The sequence below is a fragment of the Camelus bactrianus genome, chromosome 26, assembly GCF_048773025.1.
Source record: "Camelus bactrianus isolate YW-2024 breed Bactrian camel chromosome 26, ASM4877302v1, whole genome shotgun sequence".
Taxonomy (NCBI): Eukaryota; Metazoa; Chordata; class Mammalia; order Artiodactyla; family Camelidae; genus Camelus; species Camelus bactrianus.
In genome coordinates this window covers 33362782-33388974 of record NC_133564.1, presented here as the reverse complement: position 1 = coordinate 33388974, position 26193 = coordinate 33362782, and the positions used below count along the sequence as shown (strand labels likewise).

General features: G+C 49.6%; 1 protein-coding gene across 4 annotated transcripts in view; it reads right to left on the bottom strand.

Annotated features, from left to right (window-relative positions):
* Nucleotides 1-25856, bottom strand: part of SH2D4A (SH2 domain containing 4A) — a 50301-nt gene extending 24445 nt beyond the window's left edge. The window contains exons 1-4 of one of the 4 annotated variants that reach the window (XM_074353667.1): nt 24995-25856; nt 20369-20746; nt 12132-12291; nt 10857-11028 (exon numbers count right to left, since the gene is read on the bottom strand). In XM_074353667.1, the coding sequence (XP_074209768.1) occupies nt 10857-11028; nt 12132-12291; nt 20369-20549 (513 nt within the window). In that variant the 5' untranslated portion in view covers nt 20550-20746; nt 24995-25856. The other 3 variants (XM_010957785.3, XM_074353669.1, XM_074353668.1) reach the window with 3 other exon arrangements.
* Between the last annotated feature and the right edge of the window lie 337 nt (nt 25857-26193).

Sequence of the window (26193 nt, the reverse complement as noted above, 5' to 3'; positions counted from 1 at the left end):
GCTTCAAGGTTGTTTTTTGTTTTTTTTGAATGCTTTGAATTCCAGCTGTTTGTGTTCTACTTTTTTCTTAATCTCCTGTTTTGCAACGTGGCCCACTTCGAAGGCCATTTTTGGTAAAAACAAGAAGTAATTCTCTGGCGATAAAAATCTCAAAGTGAGCAGATAGTTTTACGCAAGGTCCCCTCTGGGGCAAGAACCGTCAGGCTCCTGATTAATGAGTCCCCAGCCTCCAAATCACCTAAAGCAGAGACATACAAGGGGTGATCTTTGAATTACCATCCCTGCCCCTACTCTCCCAGCCACACTCAGAAGCGGTAGGTTCCTTCCCGAATTCTCCTGCAGGAAGAATGCGATCAGAGGGCGGTCCACCTAGAGGCGGGTCCCTCGGGGTCTCTGCTCAGCCTCGGGGTACCCCTAGTTCTTATCCAAACTCCCTGGGGAGGGGTGTCTGCTCACACAGGGCATCCCCTGCTGTTTTCTCTGGCTCCTGTTAACTCCCCGTCAGACTTGTTCCGCCTGGGAGTGTCATCTCCCTTCCAGCCTGCCTGTCTCAGAACCTGGCTGGGTGCCAGCCAAGCTCTGACATTTACCATCGTCTCCAGTTCAGTGACTGGCACCCGGCAACACGGAGTGTTTGCTGTGATCCACAGAGAACCACAACACTCTCACTAAATATTCAGCAGAGCCTGATTTCTGAGTTTCCCAAGCGCTATCACCACTGCCAAAAATAAGGAGAGGGTGGGTATTTCGTAAAGGGCAACAGCTTTCAGAATAAAAACCATGCACTCAGCTCAAATCTAGGCATTATTTCTGCCTCCTCCTCAGACTGCACATGCCACTCAGCCTCCTTGCTGCCTCCCGCTGCCTCCCAGTCTTCCTCTGAAAAATGAAAAGAAGGAAGGATAGGCTTGTGGTAAGAATAGCATCTTATAACTGAAAGACTTTAGGGGACAATTCTTGCTGCTTCCATCAGAGCCTGGGCAAACATCCTCATAAATTTCCTCAGCTTCTTTTGTAAAGAAACAGCATTGCTAATTTCATCCCTATTTTATGGAGGGAACAGATTCCTTACAGGACGTGGCCCCAAGAAACAGACCTGCCTCTAAGGATGGAAACCTCATTCCCAGACTAGAGGTCTTCTACTGTGTCAGCAGTATGGTTTCAAGGCATCTGGTATTTAACTGGGCAGTCTTACTTTTGGCTGAGCATTTGTTACAATGAAAATTTTAAGTTAATGTAAATATGTTCTTAAAAAATATTTTGTAAAGGTTATCCTGGGTGTGTAAAAACATGCTGAGATGGGACCCCCAAGTTTTCTAAACCCTGAAGCTGGGATCCAACAGCTCTTCTCAAATCCCCCAGATCTACTTCTTGCAATTTGCAGAAATTCTTCGCCCTTAGAATTAGGGCATTTCATTGTTAGTGTAAAGAAATGCAACTGATTTCTGTATGTTAATCTTGTATCCTGCTGCCTTGCCAAATTCTTTTATCAGCTCTAGTAGTTTTTGTGTGGAGCCTTTAGGGTTTTCTATATATAGTATCATGTCATCTGCGTATAGTGACAATTTTACCTCTTCTCTTCCAATTTGGATCCCTTTTATTTCTTTTTCTTGTCTAATTGCTATGGCTAGTACTTCCAAGACTATATTGAATAGAAGTGGTGAGAGTGGGCATCCTCGTCTTGTTCCAGATTTTAGCAGGAAGGCTTTCAACTTTAAAATTGCATCCAAAAAAATAAAATACTTAAGAATAAATCTGAGCAAGGAAGTGAATGAATTAAATGCAGAGAACAACAAAACACTGACTAAGGAAATTAAATATGACTTAAAGATATAGAAAGATATCCCATGTTCTTGGATTGGAAGAACAGCACATAAAAAAGATCTTATATCATGATCAAGTTGGATTCATCCCTGAGACACAAGGATGGTTCATCATATGCAAATCAATCAATGTGATACAACGCATCAACAAAAGGAAGGGCAAAAATCACACGATCATCTCAACAGATGCAGAAAAAGCATTTGATAAAATTTAACATCCATTTATGATAAAAAAAAAAAACTCTTACCAAAGTGGGTATAGAGGGAACATATCTCAACATAATAAAAGCTATTTATGACAAACCCACAGCCAGCGTAATATTCAATGGTGAAAAGCTGAAAGCCTTTCCACTAAAATCTGCAACAAGACAAGGATGGCCTCTCTCACCACTTCTATTCAATATAGTCTTGGAAGTCCTAGCCATAGCAATTAGACAAGAAAAAGAAAAAAAAGGGATCCAAAATGGAAGAGAAGAGGTGAAATTGTCACTATATCAGGATGACATGATACTATGTATAGAAAACCCTAAAGGCACCACACAAAAACTACTAGAGCTGATAAAAGAATTTGGCAAGGCAGCAGGATGCAAGGTTAACATACAGAAATCAGTTGCATTTCTTTACACTAAGAGTGAATTAGCAGGAAAAGAAAGTAAAGAAACAATCCCTTTTAAAATTGCATCCAAAACAATAAAATATTTAGGAATAAATCTGACCAAGGAGGTGAAAGACTTATACATGGAGAACTATAAAACACTGATTAAGGAAATTAAAGATGACTTAAAGAAATGGGAAGATATCCTATGCTTTTGGATTGGAAGAATCAATATTATTAAAATGGCCACATTGCCCAAGGTAATCTACAGATTTAATGCAATCTCTATCAAATTACCCAGGACATTTTTCACAGAACTAGAACAAATAATCCTAAAATTTATATGGAGTCACAAAAGACTCAGAATTGCCAAAGCAATACTGAAGGAAAAGAACAAAGCTGAAGGAATAACCCTCCCAGACTTGAGACACTACTACAGAGCTACAGTAATCAAAACAGCCTGGTATTGGCAGAAAAACAGACATATGGATCAATGGAACACAATAGAGAGCCCAGAAATAAACCTACAGACCTACAGTCAATTAATCTTTGACAAAAGAGGCAAGAATATACAATGGAGAAAAGCCACTCTCTTCAGCAAGTGGTGGTGGGAAAACTGGACAGCAGCGTGTAAATCAATGAAGTTAGAACACTCCCTCACAATAGACACAAAAATAAACTCAAAATGGCTTAAAGACTTAAACATAAGACAAGACACAATAAACCTCCTAGAAGAAAACATAGGCAAAACGTTCTCTGACATAAATCTTAGCAATGTTCTCCTAGGGCAGTTTACCCAGGCAATAGAAATACAAGCAAAAATAAACAATTGGGACCTAATTAAACTTACAAGCTTTTGTACAGCAAAGGAAATCATAAGCACAACAAAAAGACAACCTACAGAATGGGAGAAAATATTTGCAAAAGATGCGGCTGACAAGGGCTTAATTTCCAGAATATATAAATAGTTCATACAACTTTATAAGAAAAAAACAAACAACCCAACCCAAAAATGGGCAGAAGATCTAAACAAGCAATTCTCTAATGAAGACATGCAAATGTCCAATAGGCACATAAAAAAATGCTCAATATCGCTAATTATTAGAGAAATGCAAATCAAAACTCTAATGAGGTATCACCTCACACCAGTCAGAATGGCCATCATTCAAAAGTCCACAAATGACAAATGCTGGAAAGGCTGTGGAGAAGAGGGAACCCTCCCACACTGCTGATGGGAATGAAGTTTGGTGCAGCCACTGTGGAAAACCATACAGAGTCCTCAAAAAACTAAAAGTAGACTTACCATATGATCCAGCAATCCCACTCCTGGGCATATATCCAGAGAGAACCTTAATTCAAAAAGACACCTGCATCCCAATGTTATAGCAGCACTATTTACAATAACCAAGACATGGAAACAACCTAAATGTCCATCAACAGATGACTGGATAAAGAAGTTGTGCTATATTTATATAATGGAATACAACTCAGCCATAAAAATTTATAAAATAATGCTATTTGCAGCAACATGGATGGACCTGGAGATTGTCATTCTAAGTGAAGTAAGTCATAAAGAAAAAGAAAAATATTACATGATATGTGGAATCTAAAAAAAAAAAAAAGACAAATGAACTTATTTACAAAATAGAAACAGACTCACAGACACAGAAAACAAATTTATGGTTACCAGAGAGGGGGAAGGGGGTAGGAAGGGATAAATTGGGAACTTGAGATTTGCAGACACTAAAATCAACATAAAATAGATAAACAACAAGTTCATACTGTCTAGCACAGGGAATTATATTCAATATCTTGTAGTAACCAATAATGAAAAAGAATATGAAAACAAGCATATGTATGTTCCCATATGACTGAAGCATTATGCTGTACACCAGAAATTGACACAACATTGTAAACTGACTCTATTTCAATAAATAAATAAATATATACATGTATATGTGTGTGTGTGTGTGTGTGTGTGTGTGTGTGTATGTGTGTGTCACCAAAAAAGAGTCCCTTCTATCTTTTTAAAAACAAAACTATTGGGGCAAATCTTTCACTGCCCTAGAAGAGATCCTGGATGAAGTCATCCAAGATATAAAATACAGCATTATTACATTGGTACAAAATAACCCAAAGGCAAACCTAAAGATGGGGTGTTTACTGTTCTGGTTCCATGGAGGGAAGGGTACGGCTCTCTACATTTTTTATATGTGAGAAGATTAGCTATTTCCCAGGTGGGTTTTGAGTCCAGGGGTGAGGGCTGTGGTGAAAGGTTCAGGATAGGACTGCCAACTGACTGAGGAAGACATAATTTGTACTGTACTTCCAGAAATGAGACTGGGTTCACCTGGGCCCTGCACTGCTGGGTTGGACCTCACATCCATGCCTAACTCCTGTTTGAGTGTGAAGGTCCAGCCCTCGTGATGGGGTTACCCACTGAAAGTGCACGGAAACCCCTGGGCATGGGTGCTCGGAGCATCTGTGGACCAGACCTGAGGGCGTGGCCTGGCTCGGGGGGAAGGAGAGCTGTGATCCACTGGTGATGTCTGCCCAGGTGCAGGCATGGGAGGGGTCGCACGTGTGTTCTGCTCTGCAGATGCTAGACTATTTAAAAGTCTCTCCTTTTCCAGATAAGGAAAATAAAACCCTGCAGAGACAGTGTGAATGAAAGCCCAGTCCTGACTACAGTCACCAGGCTTGCTCTCATATTATTACCACAGCTCAAAAACCGGCCACAAGTCCACAATCCCTTACTAACAATTCTGAAATCCAAAAAGCTCTGAATATATATAACTTCTCTCACGGGGAAGACCTGCCTGAACTAAACATGAGATTGCTCACAGTATTTACAGTAACGGATTACAGAGTTACTATATTATATAGTTTATACAGAGCGTTCCTTTTCTAAAATCTGAAAAAAAAATCTGAAATCTGAAATGCACCTGGCCCAGGGGTTTGGCTAAGGGAGGGCAAGCCCACACCACCGAGCCCACTGCCTACAAGGGTGTGGTAGGTGGAATGCCCCCCAAATATCTGCACCCTAATCCCTCGAACTTGTGAGCGTGTCATGCTACACAGCAAAGGGAACTTTACAGGTGTTCACTACAAGCGAGGGACCATAAAACAGGGAGATCTTCCTGGATTATCCTATGGGCTCCATCCAATCACATGAGCCCTTAAAAGCAGAGAACTTTCTCCAGCTGGAGCCTGAGAGACGCAGCAGCAGGGAAAACCTCCAGAACCTTAGAATCTGTCTAAACTCTAAGCAGGAGAGAGACTCCACGCACCGCTGCCGGGAGGGCCACCCTGCACGCAGGCTGCTCCAGGACTGTTCCCAGGCTGACAGCGCACCAAGAAACAGGGCTCTCCATGGCTCACGTGGCCAAAGATCTGAACGAGCATGGAAGCCCTCCTTTCTCAGAGCTTCCAGAGAAGAACTCTTCCCAGTCAACACCTTGATTTCAGTGAGACCCAGACCAGAACGGAAGACCCAGCCCAGCCATGTCGGAATTCTGACCCAGGGAGCTGAGATAATAAATGGGTATTATTTTAAGCCATTAAGTGTATAGTAATTTGCTGTCTCAGCAACAGAAAACCAACACAGGACAAGGCTGATTCCTCCTCCATAATCTGGCCTCTCAGCTCCTCAGACGGGCCTTCCCTGTGTCCCAGTCTCAGCCCTCTTCCTTCCCCACCCCGAGTCAGGCAGCACCCCTCCCCGCACCCCACACACGATGCCTTTCACTCTCATCTTGCTGATGCTCTGCTGGCCCCCAGGCCTCACGCCACCATCATCTTCCACAAACCCATCCCACCTCCCCACCGGGAACCTGGTGATGTCCTGCGTCACTCCGTGCGGTGCTTTCGAAGTGTGTCCCTTCTTCCTCCTAATTCCTGAAAGACCAAGACCTGGTCGTGTGCCCCCCTTGTGGCTCTGGGACACCGATCGCTACACGTGCTGAGCCTGTGACAAAGGCTTGCTCCAGGGAGGACTGAACCACCGCGCAGCCTGAGTGCGGGACACTGTTGCTCAGACGAGGCAAGGCTTCGCGTGGTTCTAGTTAAAGTAACCCCCTGGATTTGTATGGGATTCGCAGTTCTCCAAGTGTTTCCAAATGCACGATCTTATGTAATTTTTACAAAAAAAAAAAAAAAAAAAAGAGATCAAACGATTCGCTCCTCTCTCACTTTCTCCATGTTTTCTTATAGAAAAAAAAACCAATCCTTCCGTTTAATTTTAAAGCCAACAACATCTGGTTCTGAAGCATCCTTGCTTTACGGGGGAAAAAACACAAAACCTCTGATTCCAACAATGGGATCAGGGAGACGCGGACGCGAATCCTTCCCTAGGGCAGATGAGATGGCCAAATCGGCCTCAGCAAGACCCTGGGTTATGGTTCAACTTGGCCTCTAACGCAGGCTGCAAAAACCATGGCCCTTGACTCCTCCACCCGGAGAACAGATCCTGTTCAGCATCTCCTACAGCTGCGGTGAGGATACACTGAGACAGTCTGGGTCATCTGGCAGCTGTCCAGGGCTACACATACGAGAAACATCAAATTTCTCACCCGAGCCAGCAACACCCTACTTATCAGCATGGAAGCAAATCTGCCTGTTTCCGCAAAGAAGGTCCCAGGCTCCAAGATGGGCTGTTTTCTTCTCTTGAAGCTGGTCTTGGCATTCTCTTCACCTGATTTCATCTTAGTCGAGACATTAGTGGCCAAAGAGGGAGGGTCACGAAGGAGTCACTGGGATTTGCCCCAAGTCCTATGTAGACCCAAAGGAGTCCCTGACGACATGGTTGCCTGGATGATTCTCCCATAAGATAATCAGAGCAGAGCTGCAAAGACACCATTGATGCAAATACAGAAATCCGGTCCGCTCTTGTGTGGCAGCACGAATACCAGTCATCATTAACCAGAAGCCCGACCTCCTACGAGTAACGGACTCTTACCCAAACGCTTCTGCAGCGTCAGGGCTGGATTTAACTTTCATCTACTCTGCACAGCCCTTCGGAGGTTTTAGATCAGACCAGCCAGGAGTGCTTTCAGATTCAGGTCGGGAGGACTTTGCTAGAAAACAGGGCACATTGTCAGGTGCTGATCTGTCATGTGGAAATTCATGACAAACCCAACAAGACCGTTTCACTTGAGTAAATCTAGAGCTGATTTTCCTTGAATATATATATATATATATATATATATATATTTTTTTTTTTTTTTTGGTGGGGGAGGTAATTAGGCTTATTTTTTTTATTTATTTTTTAAGGGCAGTACTGGGGATGGAACCCAGGACCTCGTGCATGCTAAACATGCACTCTACCACTGAGCTATCCCCTCCCCCGAATTTTTTTTATACTTCCGGAAAATGGATGGCTCTTCACTGGTTATTCAGATAAACATGATGATCACCAACTTCCATAAAAACTGCTTGATGACTTTTCTTTTTATCATCAATTTTAGGCCTTGTGTAGACAATGGAATTTTATTATACTTTACTTTATTTTTTAAATGTTTTTTATTTTTTTTATTATTATTTTTTGGTGGGGGGAGGCAATTAAGTTTTATTTATTTATTTATTTATTAATGGAGGGACTGGGGATTGAACCCAGGCCCTCATGCATGCTAAGTATGCACTCCACCACTGAACTATGTATGTACCCTCCCTCCCGACAATGAAATTTTAAAGACTTGACAATCTCCTTCTGATACTATGCTTAAATTATGGCTGGAACGTCCAAATCTTTGTACTGTGTGCAAATATGGGCTGCATTTTGGAAACATGTATTGGCTAACTCCCAGAGCTCTTGGCTTCTCACCAGTATATCTGGAGAAGACTATGAATTCTGTTTTAAGGATGTCACAGTACTGATGGGAGTGGACATTAAAGTAAATATACAAAAATGAGGACTTTCTGTGATTTGGGGGCACCTCAATCTCTCTGAGCATTAGTCTCACCATCTGTACAAAAGAAATCATACTTGTGTTGCGTCGTAAAATGAAATAAACATATGACACAAAGCCTCTCGAACTCTAAGTCAAACTGCGTGTGGCTTACTATGATGTACAAAATCAACTTACATCTGCTCGAGCACCTTGAGCGGCCTGAGAGATCCTTGATGTTTCTAAACTAGACTCTTCATCTTTAAAACCAGATCCTCTTCTGGAGAGACATTCATCCCTGTTTCTGCTGACTGACACCCCCACTCCCCCAGCAGCCAAGCTTAGAAACCTGGGTTGTGCTGGAAACCTCACTCCCCCGCCCACTCTGATGCACAAATGATCGGTTCCTTTCAAAACAGGTCAGCCCCTTGCTCAAAAATCAGTGACAATTTCCAGTCATTCTTGCAAAAAGGGTCGGAACACGTAAGTCGTTCCCAAGACCCTGTCCTATCTGGCCCTGCCCACCCCCTTGCTCTGTCACCCCCTCCGCACTCCAGCCACCTCATTCCCAGCCACACAACCTTGCCTGGCTGTCCCTCTGCTGGAACCACCACCCTCTGTCCTCATCTCCAGCTCCGAGGCCCCTGCAAAGCTGTCCCGCCCTCCTTGGTGACGCGTCCTGGGGGAAGGGAGGACCAGAAACACCGTTCCCCTCCCCCCCATCTATCCCTGGCTCCTTGGAGCACGATTACCATTTGAAATGATGTTTTATGTGAAATCTCTCCCTGCTTTCTCCATTATAAAGTTCATGACAGCAGTGATTCCATTTCACATCTGCACTGTAATGTGCTCTTAGTGCCTGAAAGGCCCTGGGCAAGTGAATGAGTAAATCAGCCCGTCCTGGGGTTTCCTCCTCACTGTCTATATAGAGACATATTTGTGTATATTTATATAAATACAAAACCCTGAAAGCATTTTCTCTGATGCAGGGAAAGATGAGAAACAAGGATGTAAAAAACCTTCACCTAGTTTGTCCATATTCCTGGCACCTAGATGTTTCCTTATCCTGCCCCAACCACCTTCCATCCGGCGGGCGGGAATGGAAAAAGCGCCCCTCCCGCCTAAGAGCTGTGACACAGGAGCAGAGTGATAACCCTGCTGCTTACTTTCATTCTATTGTCATCTTTTGTCCTACCTTTGATTGTTTTGCTCGGCAAGTATTGTCATTCACGTGCAAAGATTAGCCCGTGTCCTTCACGCTCCTGAAGGAGGTTTCTGGGGTGGCGCTGCTGGTCCTCGTATCAGGGGCAAAGGGAGGGGGCTTTCTGGTGTGAAACCGGTGAGAGCCAAACAGCGCTCCCCAGCACGCGTGCGGGAATACGGAGGGCCCGGGGTGTGGGCCGGATTCTCGAATGTTCCCCCCTAAATATTTTCAGCCCCATATCTGCAAAGCTCCTCCACCTCCGCTGATGAATAAGGCAATCAATAGTCAGAGTGAGGGGCGGGTCCTGCAGACCCGGGTCTGAGTCCCACTGCAGCCTTTCCTCAGGCCTTGGGCACAGTCTCAGTTTCCTCGCCTGTCAAATGGACAAACACACGACAGGCCCCAGGATACGATGCTGCCGTGGGGATGAAAGGAGACACTCAGCGGTGTGCTTTCCATGTTAAGAAGCCCGTGGAGGAGGCAGGACAGATAACCACACTTACCCCAAGGGAGCACACTCAGTGTCGCAGGGCCAGAGGCCTCCCGGGAGCCACACGGCTGCAAAGCCCCAGTGAGTCCTCAGGGTGATTAAATCCTTGGCAGAAGAAACCCTTCCTAGTCTAGTGCTTGTGTTCTTCTGAACCATAATCCAAGCAGCCAATTGTCCCTGAGCTTTTTAAACCACCAGAAACCTAAGAGAATACATTCCCTGAGCATCAAATTCTGTCATGTTGAGGAGGTTAACACTTCCACAATCACAGGCAGAGTCTATGAGGCCAAGAGGTGATACCTCCGGCCTCCACCCAAAGGGAGACTCACCAGGACAAAAATCTAGATCCCGGAGGTGACCACGGGACAGGGCAGGGCCAGCAGACCCTGGCCTGCGCCCCGCCCACCCTGTAAGTGAAGTCCTGCTGGGCACAGCCGGGCCGCCACCCGTGTGCACCTGCCAGGGAGGCCACAGGGCCCGGAGACTCTGAGATCTACGTCTGGTCCTTCAAGAAACAGTCTGCCGACTGTTTACAGACGGCGTCTCACAGGGGAAGTAGCCCCGGAGGCGTCTTTAAATGCACAGTTCTATTTCCAGGGCTCACTCTTCACCCCTCCAAGCCCATGAAAAAGGGGTGCTTTATATTGTTTGTGAAGCAGCAGGGGGGCCAAAGCCCTCAAGGCCCCCAACGAGGAATGGACAGCGGGGCCTTCAAGCTGGGAAGGGTGTTTCCAGAAAAACCAGTTTCAGACCCGGAAGCCCAACAGCCCCAGTACCTTAGACCCAGATGCCCAACGGCCCCAGTGCCTTTTCTCCCCCTTCACGAAACTGCACACGCTTACAGACACGAAAGACTCACGGGGGTTTTCTCCTCTTTGACGGGTGGGGTCGGCCCACCGCCTGGCCCCGGTCCCCCCTCCTCTGCCGCCTTCGTACACACGTTCTGCGTCTCCCGGTCACCTGACACCGGCAGGTCAGAGGAGTGTGACTTTGCCTTCAAGCTGCTGGTGAATCCTCCGGACTGGGTTTTCCTGAAGGGAAACAAACAGGGGATTACATTCGGCAAAGCATTCGGCACCGGGGACAGCTTTTCCGAAGCTGGCGTGGACATTCCAAGCATGTGAGGGATGGGGACGGGTGCCGTCCGCTTTGTGCTGATGCTATGCTGAGCCCTTTGCAAACCGACACTTTCTCTCCGATGCCCACTTCCGGTTAGAAAGTCACAGCCCGGGGACCTGAATGGAGGCCCATGTGTCTGTTTCCATTTCACCTGCTTACAAAGGGCTGCCCGCTCACATAGGGCTTCTGACACTCGGTGGGGATGGAGGGGTAGGTTTTGGGGAGGCCACCCTGGGCACCCAGCAGAGGGGACCCAGGCCCTGCCTCCCTGCCACCACCTGAGTCACCATCTTGTATCTCCTGCTGACGATGTCACTTCCTTATCCAAAACCTCCTGACTGTCCACAGAATAAGGTCCAAACTCCTACATCTGGACTTTGAGGCACTTTAGGGCGTGGCCCTGTCCCCTGCCACTCACCAGTGTGTGCCCCAGACTCACCGTCACCCAAAGCACCACACACGCTCGAGTCCAGGGTCAAGTTCTAGGGTCTGGAGTCAGCTCTCTGCCTACAGTGTCCTGCCTGACCCTCTGCAGCTGGAAAGCTACTTCTCTTTCAAGGTTCACTTCCATCATCACCTCCTCCGTGGACCAGAATGATGGGCCCAGGTAGTGCTCAGCCTATACCCCCGTCACAGTGCACACTGTACCTCGGGCACCTGACCGTTTCTCCTCCTGGGAGGGAGGCCCTTGCTCACCTCTGAACTCCTAGCACCAGGCAGAGGGTCAGCACCCAGGGGCCTGCTACTCAGCGGCCGTCTCGGAGCCCGAGTGGTCCCTGTGCCCTCACACGATTCTGCTGAAGCCCTTGGCCACTGGGGAATCGCGTCCACATCCAAGTGGGGAAATGAAACCACCGAGTTGGGGTGTAGTGAAAACAGAGGGAGTCACTGGAAGCCTAAAGGAGCTTTCCAGAGGCCCGGAGTCACTCTATGCCCTCAAGCCCCACCTGGCTCCCCAGTCCCACCGGGCACTGCGGGGGTCGGGTGGGCCCTCACTGCTCTGCGGACCTCATACCTGAGCTCTTCTGCCTCCTGCTCCGCCTTCAGCCGGGCCCTCTCGGCAAGAATTTCATCACAGAGCACGTCGTAGGGTTTGTCGAGATGGTGTTCGCCCATCACCCAGACCCAGACTTCCTTATCAGCTCCCAGCTTCCAGTGAACAGACTTGCCATTCTCTGCAGGCAAAACAGAACTCAGTAGAGCACAGGGAACTCTAGTCCATACCCTGTACTAACCTTTAATGAAAAAGTAATACGAAAACGATTATGTGCATATATGCGTGCCGGGACATGACGCTGTGCGGCAGAAACTCACACATGGTAACTGACTACACTTCAGTAAAAAAATAAATAAATTTAAAAAACAGAATTCAGACTGAACAAACATCTTCGGTCATGGGTTATTATGTTTTCCATCATTAATGGGTTTAGAGTCTTCAGGAGAAAAGGAAAAAATTAGATGTGGTGAAGCACATCCAGCCTGCTCGGAAAAAGTGGCGTTTCCAGGGGCAGTGGCAAGGCCCGGAGGCTCTCGGGGACAGTGGGCGGTGGCTGCAGGACGTTTGTGTTAAACTATGATGAATATGGGGTTTGAACGTGCCCATTTTACTAGTGAAGACTGCGAGATGGGAAGAAAGCAGGTGTTGTTAGCGTGATCCTTTGGTCACAGCGCCAACATCAGATGCCAGAACCTCTGAAATCAGCCTGTAACCCGGCGGCACCAGGGTTTGGTGTGTCCACTGTCTCTACTGGCCTCGCTGCTGGGTACAAGGCATGCACTTCAGAGTTAGACTGGCTTTAGTTTACCTCCTCACCTGACACTTAGCCGTGTGATGTGGACACATCGGTTAATCTCTCTAAGCCTCAGTTTCCTGGTCTGCAAAATGGGACTACTAACACCTCCGATGGGGGACTGCTCTGGGGAGGAGGCAGGCAGCAGGGCCGGGCCCTTCCCCCGGGGTCCGCCACTCCCCATGCATCACTGTGCTGCTGTTTGTGTACGTGGCTTCTCAGAGACTGGCCGGCCTGTGAGAGGTGTCACTGTCGGACTGTGACAGTGGGGAGCTACTTGAATAACCGTGTTTACAGCTGGTCGCAGGGGTTGTGTTACTTTCATTCTATTCCTGCCCTGCCGCGTGGCCACACAGGTCATGCTCCCTGAAACCCGGGGCCGGGGGACTGCTCCCAGGAGAGGTCGGGGTGCAGCCCTAAGTCTGAAGGCGCCAGAGGGGACCTACTGGGGCCACGAGGGCCCCCAGCTGGTCCTAGTCACGATGCCAGGACCTGGGGACCCACACTTGTGGGTGGTGGTGAGTGTGTGACCCAGGGCAGCTGCTAGGACATAGGCCAGGCCATGGACACGTCACACAAAGTAAAGCATCGCTCTCCACGTACTGTTGTGGCCTCAGGATTAAACAAGCAGCAGCTCAGGGTCAGGCGTGTTCTTTCTTACGGTGCCTTCCAAGCCCTTCGGGGGGGCGGGGACAGTGTCCTGGGGCACATCGATCTTCTGAAAAGGACGTGTGGGGGGAGGTCACAGTGTTCACCATGACAGGAGCCAAAGGTTCCTGCAGAAGGAAGCGGCCGGGCCCTGTGCTCACAGGTGTGAGTGAAGGTGTGTCCCAGGTGCGCCCAGGTGCGCCCTGGTCGGGGTTGGGGGGGAGTCAGTCCAGGTGCGCCCTGATGGGGTGGGGAGCCCTCCAGTCCTAGCTCATTTGAGGAAACGTCTGAAGTTTCATGAAAGCTGGCACCCCTCAAAAAACTCCCTTTATTACGTGTGTTCTCTGCGCAGCTAAGAATATTTTTACTATGTCCACTTCTCAACTTGCATCAAAATAACCTTCCACCAATGTTTTTGGCACCTGGAGGGAGACAGCACAGGGGACAGTGGTGGGGTTGGGGGGGAGCGGGCAGGAGGGGATCAGAGATCCCAACGGCTCTGCTCAGGACAGCGACACGCGCGTCCCCCAAACTGAGTCCAAAAGCACCGCGGGGGTGTGGGTGGGGGCGTGACTCTCAGGAGTGGGGTGCTGAGAAATCACAGAAACGCTGCCAACACAGGAGGGGCTTAGAACTTCAAGCTGGGCAGATGCAAAGGAGAAGACAGGGTCCTGACACTTCTACGGGAGGGGGTGTGGAAGATAAAGAAATGGTGGCTTTGGGGCGAGAAGAGAGGGGATTTGGTACAATGTGTCAGAGTTAGTGGCCCGGACAGGAGTCTCTGCTCTGATGATTCTTCATCCCAGGTGAAGAAACTAAGGTGGGGGGGGGCAAGTTCAAGGGGTTGCACGCAGCTCCCTGACCCTGAGGTGAAGGGGGAGGTCATTCTAATGAAGCGAGCCTCAGCCTGGGGTCCTCAGCTCTGCACCAAGAGGAGGGAGGGCTAGCAGGGCCTCTGCATAGCTCATTCCACAAATCTGAGTTCCGGGATGTGGGATGCAGCATCCTCCTGCAAGCCACGCAGAGCCTGCGAGAGAAAGGGCCAGGCACCAGCTCACTTACGTAATGAATTTTATCACGTATCTACTACGTACCAGGCACTGAGGTGCACGTGCAGAAACACCTACGAACAAGACAGACCAGTTCCTGCTCTCAGGGACTCACATGCTAGTTGGGGGAGGCAGGCATTGAACAGCTAGTTAGTTATAAAAGGAACACGACTTGGGGAGGGGTTCTGAAGGTGCCAGGGGGACACACACTGTAACCGCAATAGATTTTAAGTCCAATGAGGAGTCAGAGGGAGGAGGATGCTTTGGGAGGACAGAGAAGAAACAGTAAGTTCCCTGTGTTCAGTTTTGGAGGATGGATATGGAATTCAGACACAAAACTGGGGTGGGTTTGGTGCTGGATGATCAGAGATCAGAGAAAGGAATCCATGGGGGTCCCTAGGGAGCTAGTGGTCTCCACCAGAACTGAAAAAGTCAGGGGGCCGTGTGGCACAGATCCCAGACACCAAACTACAGGATTTAAATTGGCCACGTACTGCACAAAGACAGAAAGTTGCATTAAAATCCCAGAGTTTCGAGCAATTCTTTATGGGACCATGCACACGTCACTTGATCTCGCCGAGCCTGAGTTCCCTCTTTAAGGAAACAGAGGTGATGAGCCTGAGCTCACAGGCCTATCACATGACAAGTGCTCAGAAAGGATTCGCTCCACATTCTTGGTCTGAGTGACCAGCCAAGAGTCCACGAGTGTAAGACCTGACACCATAAAACTCCTAGAAGAGAAACATTCTCTGCCATAAGTCAGAGGGGTGTTTTCTGAGATCAGTCTCCCAAGGCCAAAGAAATAAAAGCAAAATAAACTAACAGGACCTGGTCAAGGTTAAGGCAAAGGTACCAGCATAAAGGATGTGAATGGGGCAGGACCGCGCCTTGTCCTAACTTAATGCTCTCCAGGCATTCTGGGTTTCCTGTCTGCTTCCCCTTAGAATGACGTGCACTCTTCAATCAGAGGACAGTGGGAGAGGGACCTTTCTTATTTTTTTTAATAGCACTTCCATTTAACTATGAGTTTGTTTCCCAGTTCTTGAATCACGTTTATATGCTGTGGAGCTCTCATGTTCACTATCTCAGGGACTCTTGAGAACTTCTAAAACCAGCTTTCTGGAACAGCAGGTCAGTCCTGCTCGGCAGCACACCGCAAGGAAGCCCTGTGCAGACTCACGTCCACACCTTGTGACCCTTGCAGAACCTCGGATGAGGCAGGGCTGCAAAATGTCACACAAAATCAGTGATGTGTCACACGTGTTCTTGGCAAGGAAATGGCCAGGCTATTCCAGCCTGACGCTGGAGTGTGAACCCTGCTCACATGACACTGCACCGGATTTCACCCCGAGTGGCAGGCCCGCAGGAGAGCAGGGCGCACAGTCTGGAGATGGCAGTATGATCATTTCCTTGGGTGAGGCCAACACGACTCCTGGGGCTATGACTGTGCCTCAGAGGGTCAGCATCTGGTCTCCATTCAATTGGATCCACTTGGAATTCTGCACAAGCACGGTAAGAGGTAAGTGTCTGAGAGGGTGACAGAGAGCCGTACACTCTATCCCCACAAGGAGAAGACCACAGACTCAGAGAACAGAAGCCAGAGTGTGAGCACCAGGGCCTCCTAACCCATGACGTACTAAATACACTGGGGACTCATGAGGGCTGAGGTCAGCAGGGCTCCTGCCAGTCCCAGGCTGCAGCGCATCCACATGCTCCCAGGGTCCCAGCTACTGCCCAGCACTCTGGTCGCTCCTCTAGGACACCCTACCTCCGATCCAGAAACCAAAAGACAAATGCCTGGACAGCTGGGCCTCCAGGACTCGGGTACTGTGGCCATGACCCTTCTGAGTGATGCCGCTGCCTCGTCTGCCTTTAAACCCTTAGAGCGTCACCTGAGGCCATTCTGAACCCTATTTTTCTAGGAGGAAACTAAGGCTCAGGGAGGGTAAGTAACTTCCCGAAGAGATCACAGAGCTGGTTAAGGTGGAACCAGAATTCAAAACCCACATGTGAGACTGGAAAAACCTGCACCGAGAGCAGCCTCTGATGCCCTGTCCACACAGAAACACTTCTGAGAGCAAAACGGAAAGCCACCCACGGGAATGACAGGAAATGAGCAAGCAAGCAAGGAGAGGTGGCGCCAGCCCCACGTGCCTTTTAACGAAGACCACGGCCAGTCCTATGGGGACCTCCTGACGTCAACCTGGGTGACAATCCTGCAGTAACTAACACAAGCCCATCTTTTTAGACTTTAATAAATGTCAATGCTTATTTTTGAGACAAAAGCACAGACAGGAAGATGGAGAACCGGCATGGCCCCAAGCGTGGTCCAGGGAAGCAGGCGGCGGAGCAGACCAGGGAGACGGTGAGTCAGGAGAGAGGCCAGCTGGGTCCAAGGCTCAGGGAGGCGAACGGGCAGGGCAGCCCGATACCACCCACACACGGTGCTCACCACCTGGGATGCCAAGCCCGTGACACTGTCCAGCCCAGAGTTAGGGGCACAGGTGGGGCCGGGACCTGCGGCTCAGAACAGACTTGGAGTAGATCTGGACCTGAGTTCGAACCCTGACCCCACCGGTGACCCACACCAATTATTTTCTCCAAGTCTGTTTCTTCATTTGTGAGAATAAGAGGGGAGCAACGTCTGCGTCTCCGTATTCTGGTGAGGATTAATTGAAATAACATAAATATAAGGCTTCTGCCTGGCACATCCTAACAGACCAGCACGCTGCTGGAGAAAAGCTCCATCGGACGGAGCGGGGTGGGTGGGGTGAGGTCAGGGGTAACCGGGGGCTCCCAGGTTTCTGGCTTTAGTGACTTGGGAGTGATCAGGGCCACAGATCACAGTGGAGACCAAGAGACAGGACTCAGCCTGGGGGATGTGGAGAAACGGGGGGACTCCGATGAACTTGGTTTTGCATCAAGCTTGCAGGGCTCGAGGGTTTTTGGAGTGGAGATGCTCCTTAGGAGACCAACATGGAGACCAAAGCTCAGGTGAGAGGTCGGCTTTGCAATACGGATGTGAGAGTCACCGCACATGGTGGGGATTATTTAACGAGATAGCATATTTCAGCCTGGAGTGCAGGGAGGGCTGGACACGCCCACAGCTCAATCAGCGCGGGCTGGTGCCACGTTTACTATCTAGAGCAGTGCTGTCCACTCTCAGCTCCACCTGTAACTTTCCATTTTCTAGTGGCCCCATCAAACAATCAAAAGAAACAGGTGAAATTAATTTTAATATGCTTTAGTTTACCCAAGATACCCCAAATAATATCCTATCAACGTATAATGAATATAAAATTATCAGTGTGATGTTTTGCATCCTTCTCTAGCTAATGTACCCGTCCCTCCCACCTCAGTCCAGGTTAGCCGCATTTCACGGGCCATGGCCAGCGGCTACCAGACTGGACCACATCACTCAAGCCCTCTCGTTAGCTCTTCCCCCAGCAGTCCAGAATTCTCTAATAATCATATTTTCCCCACTGCGTTTTGAAATGATTTTCTGATCTATTCCTGAGTTAAGTCCATACTTCTGATTGCTTTCAGCCCCTCCTACTTTAGCCTGAAGATGACTCAAAGGAGGACAGGTGCCAGGCATACACAACACGCCTGTATCACTAAAACTCCAGGGCTGCTCTTTGAAAACTCACCACAGTAGGCTGGAGAGAGAAAGAAATGGCCAGAGGACAGTGAAGGAGCCGCTAAGTGATGAACTGGAATGGTGAAGAAACGGGGTGGGCAAAAGATTTATTTAGGAACCAAGAAAAGGACAAGCTCAAAGCCACAGCCCAGCCACGAGCCACTAAGGAAAAGCAGGACTTAGGTCAGCCGGGGGCAAGCCAGGCTGGGGGTGCAGGCCTGGGGGAGACAGGGGCACACGGGGGGGACTCAACGCGCAGCGCAGCCTGGGGAGCCCCAGCCACGGCGACACTGCCTTGTTCTCTCGGTGGCTTGATCATCAAAGACAGAGCAAGACGAAACAGAGGAGGCCTGTCTATAGGAGAAGTGGGAAAGAATCTCAAACTGTCCCCTTTTCTGTAGTCAAAGAGGAACCACTTTGGTACAAAATACATTGCTCCGGTTGTTAAATTTAAGGGAGAAATACACTTCTGATGTGAAAACCTGATAGAATGTTTGCGGTGTAAATCAACACAACTTTTTTATGATCACTTACCTAATAAAGAAATACAGTTCAGAGAGATTCAAAACCCTGCAAAGGAAGAATTTAAGCAAAGACACGGAAATTATTGTCTTAAGTCATCACGAGGAGACAAGTCAGCCAGCAGAAGGAGCTCAAAGCCTTACAAAGAGCCCGGGCCATCAACTGCGGGGGCAGGAGCCCTTCCACTGTCACCAGCCCTCAGTCACCCACCACATCTACGAGCTACGTTCACAACCAACATGGCGCCAGGAGGCCAGGTGGCGCCTGGTAAACTCTGACTAAAGGATGCAAAGAGATGCTGGAACCAGCTCGGAAAGATTGAAGGGTCATGCTTCAGTATGGACAGGTTACCGTCGAAGGAAAAGCAAGTATCTATTTGGAGAGTGTGGGGGACTGTGAAATCCCAGAGGTCTGGGTACCAGCTGGTGGTGTGACCTTGACCTGAACTCTGATTCTGAGGTTCCTCACCGGTGACATAGGACAACATCAGCTCTGCAGGGATGTTGTGAAGATGACATACAACGTATGTAAAAGTGCTGTGCGTGGTGTGACCAAAACAGGTGCTCAATAAGCAGCTGCTATTGATAATAAAAAAAGGGAAACATTTCCGTATCGCTAGAAAGGCTTAACTGGACAAAGGTTTTACTGAAAGACAGTACAAGGTAAAAGGCACTAAACTGACTTCCTTTTTGAGTCTGCGTGGATGCCAGCACACAAGTGAGATGCACTGTCCTGATCTTTGAAACCCTGAGTGGTTTGATCAAATTTAATTTTTCCTGGCTTCATGAAAGATGAGGAGAAATTGATCTGGAATGCCTCTCTGTTAGTGACCTTGAAAATTGTGTTTTTAAAAAACAACATAGTTATTCTTTCAGAGCAGAATGTGGGCACTGTGGGGGTGGGGGGAGTTCATGTGTGCTTTTCCGCGTCTGTGTGTGTATACGCTTTAAGCCTGCTGTACAAGGAATTCCTCCCCCGTGGTCCCAAAAGGCCCTCTCAAACTAACAAGGATTCCTTGGGTCTGAAAGAAGCAGTGCATCTGAAAAATGAATTCACATTGAAAATATGAGTATTATGACTTTTTCCCCTGTAGCAGTATTTGCATGTTGAGAGAACTTCCCTAAAAAAAGATAACTCAAAGAAAAATCTCTTAGAGTCTAGGAAATGCAAACACTATTGCTACAAAGATGCTCCCACAAAGACCTCCTTTGCTGGTAGCAGGATACTGGGCTTCTGTGACAAAAGGGGACAGAAACCTTCTTTAATACCCCTCAGGTCCAGCTCCACAGGTGGCTTTTTCCTGCAGCTTCAGGTCAGTCTGATTTCAAGTAAGAGATCTGCTTCCAGCCTCACAATTCCACGGTAATCGGGTGTGTGTGTGTGTGTGTGTGTGTGTGTGTGTGTGTGTGTGTGTGTACCCGCGCAAGCGTGGAGACTTCAAGTTGATAAATTGCACTATTAGCATCTCTGTAACATCAGGGGCCCACCTGCCAAACTGGACCTGGCACCTGCCTTGCTTCTACTGGTGTGAAATGTACAAACAAAGGGGGGCCGGGGGAGACATTCGACGTGCCTGAGCATAGGCCTTCCGGGCTGCGCGTACCTTTCTTTGGTCTGGACTTCACTGGCAGGCACTCCTTGTTTTCCATTGCTGCTTCTCTCTCTTTCCATCGGCGGATCTGCTCCTCCCTCATCTTGAAGAATAGGATCTGTTTCTGTTCTTCGCTGAGCTCTGCCAGCAAGTCAGGATCTATGTACATCTCCGCCAGTATCTGTTTCAGCATCTTGGCCGGGTGGGGAGTCTTTTACACTTGCGGCCAAAGGTCTGGAAAATGGCTTCCAAGTGTGCCTCGACCTGGGCTGGCCCTTGGAGGCACCCCGCGGACCTTCCCCGGAGACTCGGGGGACTGGGAGAGTAATTCAGCAAACTGGCTCCGGGTTCCTGGCCCCAGGCATCCCGTCCCAAACGCCGTTCATGAATCTGCAAAGAGCAACGGCCAAAAAAAGTCAGCAGTGTTCAAATGTGCAGACACGGGGCGGGACAGGTGCATGAATAGAACGTGGAGGAAATACAGTGTCATCTTTCATTTCGGGGAAGAAGAGAAGAAAGCTGAGCTAGTTTTGTTAAGACTTTGCGTAACCTCTAACCTGTAATTTCCTAAGATACTTTATCAAATAAACAAAACAGACCCTAACTTTTTATGGGTCAATTTCAGGGAAACAAACGAAAAAAAATAACAGAGGTTTGGCCTTCGTCCAACTAAGCAAACATACCACTGCCTCAGAGCCCAGCAAACTACCGAGTGGATGGCTAAGAACAGAGATCAAGAAACACAGAACAGGGAGAAATGAAAAGGCTCTCTCCCACACAACTTATTTCAAAAGAAAATACCGTTTTTTAGATATGAGAGATTTACCGCCCCCAAAACCCAAACCAAACCAGAGCCACGCTTGAGGAAGGTAAAAGAAGAAATAAAAATTAGACCACAACGCCATTTTCTCATTAAAAGTAGCACTAAATAACCAGAACTCTGTACTTTCATCTTCACAAAAGGACAACGCCAGGTTCAGACAGCTCACTAGAACCATGAACACAGTGCAGGTGCAGGAGGGAACATTCATGTACATTCTGCAAGGTCACCAGGTTGGAGGTGTACCTCTTCCGGATAACCTAATGTAACAAGATCTAAACGTACACACCGGATAAACGCAGCGGGGGCGGAAAGGGGAGGTGACCGGCTTCACCACAAAGGGTCCTCACTCTGTAAGACGGTTCCTTAGCGGGAGAAGCCTTGCAGCTGAGCACACAGGTGGTTTCACAGGGGGTGCCAACTCCACTTCCGTCTCATTCTACTTTCCATGTTCCTATTTGGTCTGTTTTTTTTTTTAAATAGCAAACATCTATATTTGTGTCACCAGAAGGAAATAAGGTATAGATTTCCATTCTGGGAAAAAATAGTTTACTGTGTTGCAGTATCATCGGATACACCCCAAAAGCTTCCTTACGGTGACTTTTCGGAATCACCTATGTTCTAAGAAGCTGACTAACCATTTTGTGCTTTCAGTGCCTCGGTTATCTCACCATCGAGCTAGAGATATGCCCTCTCAGATATCTTGTTTCTCCCGACTAAGTCCAAACACTCAAACTTCAGATTAGTCACTTCGCCACCCCTTGACTTCCCAGTTCCATCACCAGGTCACTCACCAGCCAGACTGTGACGCCCCTCCTGCCCCCCGGAAGCCCACTGCCACTTACCCCCCTCCCCCAGCTCCTCCTCCTGGTCTTCTCTTTTTTTGAGGGGGGGATAATTATTATTATTGTTGTTGTTGTTGTTATTGTTATTATTATTTTATTTAATAGAGGTACTAGGGATTGAATCCATGACTCTGTGCATGCTAAGCATGCACTCTACCACTGAGCTCTACCTACCCCCACCCCGTCTTTTGAGACAAGTGTGATCAACAGCCCAACAGCCAGGGTACCCAGCGTGGTTCGCATACATAGTACGCAGTTAGGTTTACCAATCAGCCATTGTGTCGCAGGGACCTTTACTGAGGCTACTGCGATCCCTGCTAACTGCATCCTATAATCTGCAGCATTCAACTACCAGAACTCAAAGGGAACACAGTGTTAAGGGAAAATCTGAAAAGAATGAAAGGCACTGTCTGACTCTGACTCAGTCAGGCATGCCCCTCCCAGGCTCCCTTGCTAGCTTTGCATTTTGCTTCGAGGTGACCCTAGAGGGCTCTCACCCCCACAGAACTGATGTCCTGTGCTGCTTTCTTGACTTCGGGGTCTAATAGCATCTCCAGGGCGGGGCCAACTAAATTCATACTAAAGAGAGATTTCTGGAGGCCAAGCCTTTGTCTGCAGGTGGCAGAAACACCGGAAGAATGTAGTTCCTCGGCACCCTTGACTCCGGTGCTCCGAGATGAAGTGGTAAGAAAACCAAAGTAAAGGAGTCCTTGACATTCCAGTAAATGCCCCGTCCGCTGGCACATTCCTTGACTCCAGGGGTTGACTTTCACAGAAGTGAAATATGGTGGAAGGGGAGCCGCCCAGTGAAGCTGGAGGCTTCCGCTCTGCTCCCCACTTTGAATTGGGTGACTCCCAGCAAGAGTGATGCTGGAGGCAGGGCCTAAAAATGAGCGCCAAGTTCACCCCTCCCCCACCCAGGGTACCCCTGGTAATAAGATGTTGAACCAATGGTGCCTGATGCGGGGGCAGAAGCCTCGTCCCTGTACCTTCAGGTGAGCTGGGGGGCGGGGCAGGTATGAAGACCCCACTGCAGGCAGGCCGACAGGAAGTGACCCAGATGGGACGCTGTTGCCACGTTACTGACCAGGCGCCAGTCTCCTCTGTGCCCCTCCCACCACCCCTGGGGGCAGCACAAGGGCACAGCCTCTCCCAGCGTGAAGGGCTCCACCACACCCCGGGGACGACAAGTTCCAGCTCCCACAGCTTCCATTTTATTTTGTTTTGCCTTCTGTAGCAAACGTGGATTTGTGGCAGTACAGTTAACTAGCGGGTCTTGAAGGAAAGACACTGGCTTCCCCGTGTCCTCAGAGACAACTTGGGGACCCAGCTGGCAGTGGTCTTGTGGGGGGCCAGGCTGCCGAATAATAAACCCACCACTCTAAGGCTGTTGATCCCCATGGGTATGACTTAACTGTCCTCAAACACAGCTCAAGGCGCTCACAGGGCTCCCAGCTCTGCACCACCCCACCCCACCCCTTGCCCCGCCCAGGGCTGTATCTCTGAGTGTCACCTCACTTCCCTGGACTCACTGTGAATCGAGGCTCTGATGTGAATCTTTGTAATCAGACGACTATGTCACACAATCTAGTGTGGGGCCAGAGAGACAAGTGCGTAGAGGAAACAAAAATGAGGAAATTAACTGGCCAGGGTTTCCCCACTTCCAGTCCGGGACAATCAGTGCTGTTAAGTGATTCAGTCACCAGCGACTTCCCCTTCACACACTCCACCTTCGCAGACACAGTCATCCAAAATCCAATAAAGAGGAAAACTCTGCTAGTTCCGTTTTCCTCTCGTACAGCACTTTTCTTAAAAGAGAGAAAGGACAAGCAGCAAGCCCACATCTCCTCTTTTCTCCAAAAATAAATTTCTAAAGGGTCACAGGGTCAGGTGCCCTCCAGGAAGCCCACGGATGTGGCCTGGCACTCACACCTGCCAGAGCCACTGTTCTGTAAAAACAATATTTGTATTTTAAACGACTCTGAGACCTTAAGAAAAAGCTGGAGAGACAGCCTAAATTATTATAAAAATCATTAAAAAATATTTTTAAAATCATAAAAAATACTGTGATATGGACAGAATAACTTCAATGCTGAGAATTGAGCTTGAATTCGAATTCTTTTAAAACAGCCATTCAGTTATCTTATGTAACTTTACATCATGCACGTATCTGCAAAAGGGCTATTTTTGAGCATAAAATGAATTACCAGAGGTGACCAACTTTTGTAAGTATTTACCGCTCTTCAGAAATTTGAAATCACTGTGCACGGACCTCTCCAGAAATAGCACCCATGCTAGATCTATGCCTGCGTATGCCTCCACTTACTTATTCTAAACTTAAAAAAAAAATTGTGTCCAAGTCGTGTTTCTATTAAACAGGTGATCAGACAAAGCCATTTTTAGGACGTGAGCAGCTCGCTCGCTTCTCTCCGGAGATTCTTGGGGAGGGAAAGCCGACTCTGGGAAAACCCCGCGCAGGGACTGTCGCTGTCCCCTCCAGCCCCCCCCCCCCCCGGGGGCGCCCGCGTGAACCCGAGGGCGGGCGGAGGCGGGGGAAGGTCACCGCCCGGCCGCCCGAGGCCACCGCCGCAGGTCCGCCCTCCCGGGGCCGCGCGCCCATCCCGCAGCCCCCGAAGGCGGGGAGCGTTCCCGCCGCCCGGCCTGGGCTTGCCCCTCCCCGGCCCGTGACCCCCACGCGCCACCGCCCGGCCGCCCGCGCCCTCCCAGCCTCCCGGGCAGCCCCGCGCGCGCCCCTCGGGGACCCCGCCCGGCCGGAGCCGGAGCTGCCCGCGCGCCCCGCGGCCCCCGCGCGCCCCTCACCGCGACCGCCGGCCCGGGGCCCTGGGCGCCGCCGCTCTCCCGCCGGCGCTGCGACACCGGACACCCGACACCGGACACCGGACACCGGCCCCGCCTCGGCCGCCCCGTGCTGAGCCCGCCGGGCGGAGAACCCGCGGGGACGCCTGCACTCACCGTCTCCTCCCGGCCCCTCGCGGCCCGCACGGGCCTGCGCCGGCGCTGGGCCGCCCCGAGCCGTCGGGCGCCGAGGGAGGGGCAGGCGCGGGCCGGCTGCGCGAAGACGCGGCGGAGACGCGGGTCAACCAGGTGCCCCGCCCGCACCTGCGGCCGCTGGGGCGCCCCCCGCCGCGCGGGTCCTGCGGGACGTGGTGTGTCTGCGGCCGGACCGGGCTGGGTGCGCCCTTCTCAGGGCTGAGCTTCTGCTCCGGCGTCTCCTGAAGCTCACTTTTTTTTTCTTTTGTTGACTTTAAGTCAATGATCAAATTCTCCGGCACTTGTCAGTGCGGGTGTGGCCTCGTCGGGCTGGACCTAGGAGGAGGAAAGCCTGGAAATACGGAGGCTGGAGACGACAGAGACGGGGAGAGAAAAGGAAAGAAATCCGGAAAGAAGGCAAGAGGTTAGAGGAACGCTGTGAACCGAGGCCAGAACAGGTGGGGGTGGCGCGCGAAGGGAGGAGCCGGCTGAGGACGGGAAAGGAAATCTGGCAGGAAAGTTCAGCAGAAGCAGACCGGGGACGTTGGAGGCTGTTTTCCGGCTAGGGGAACGGTCAGCCTGTGTGGAGCAAACAGCCTGCTTTGGTGAACCTCAAGGTGCCGGTGGCCGGGAGAGATGTAGTCGGCAGTAAGCCTGGTCCTCTTCTACACCGCCGACCGGAGAAATTCAGGGGCCCGACTTGCTCCGTTCAAAAATGAAACCTCCCAATTCTAGCCTCTCCAAACTTCAAAAGATGCTCAGAGTCAGAGCCTTGGAGCAGACGTCAGTCCTCCAGACTAGTTATTTCAGAGCTATTCTAGGGATCCTATCAGGGGAGACTATCTGGTTGGGTTTCGTTGCCACTGCTTATTAAATGGATGGCCTGCAGGCTGAAGTGTCCTTTGCCCCTAGTTGGCTGCTGCGGCCAGCTCAGAATGAATCCCAGCGCTTCGTGGACGGAACAGCTGAAGAACTACAAAGCTAGCATTTGACACGTCCAGGAACCATTTAAGGAACACCTGCTACATGCCAGACCCTGTTGCAATGGGGGGACCTGCAGGGAGCAGACAGACCGTGCCCCAGTCTTCCATGCCGTGTACAGTAGCTATGTGTGTTTTGTGCCTCTTTGAAATCATAAACCCCTTCCAAGGACCCATCCCCAGAAAGTTTGAATCCTACCC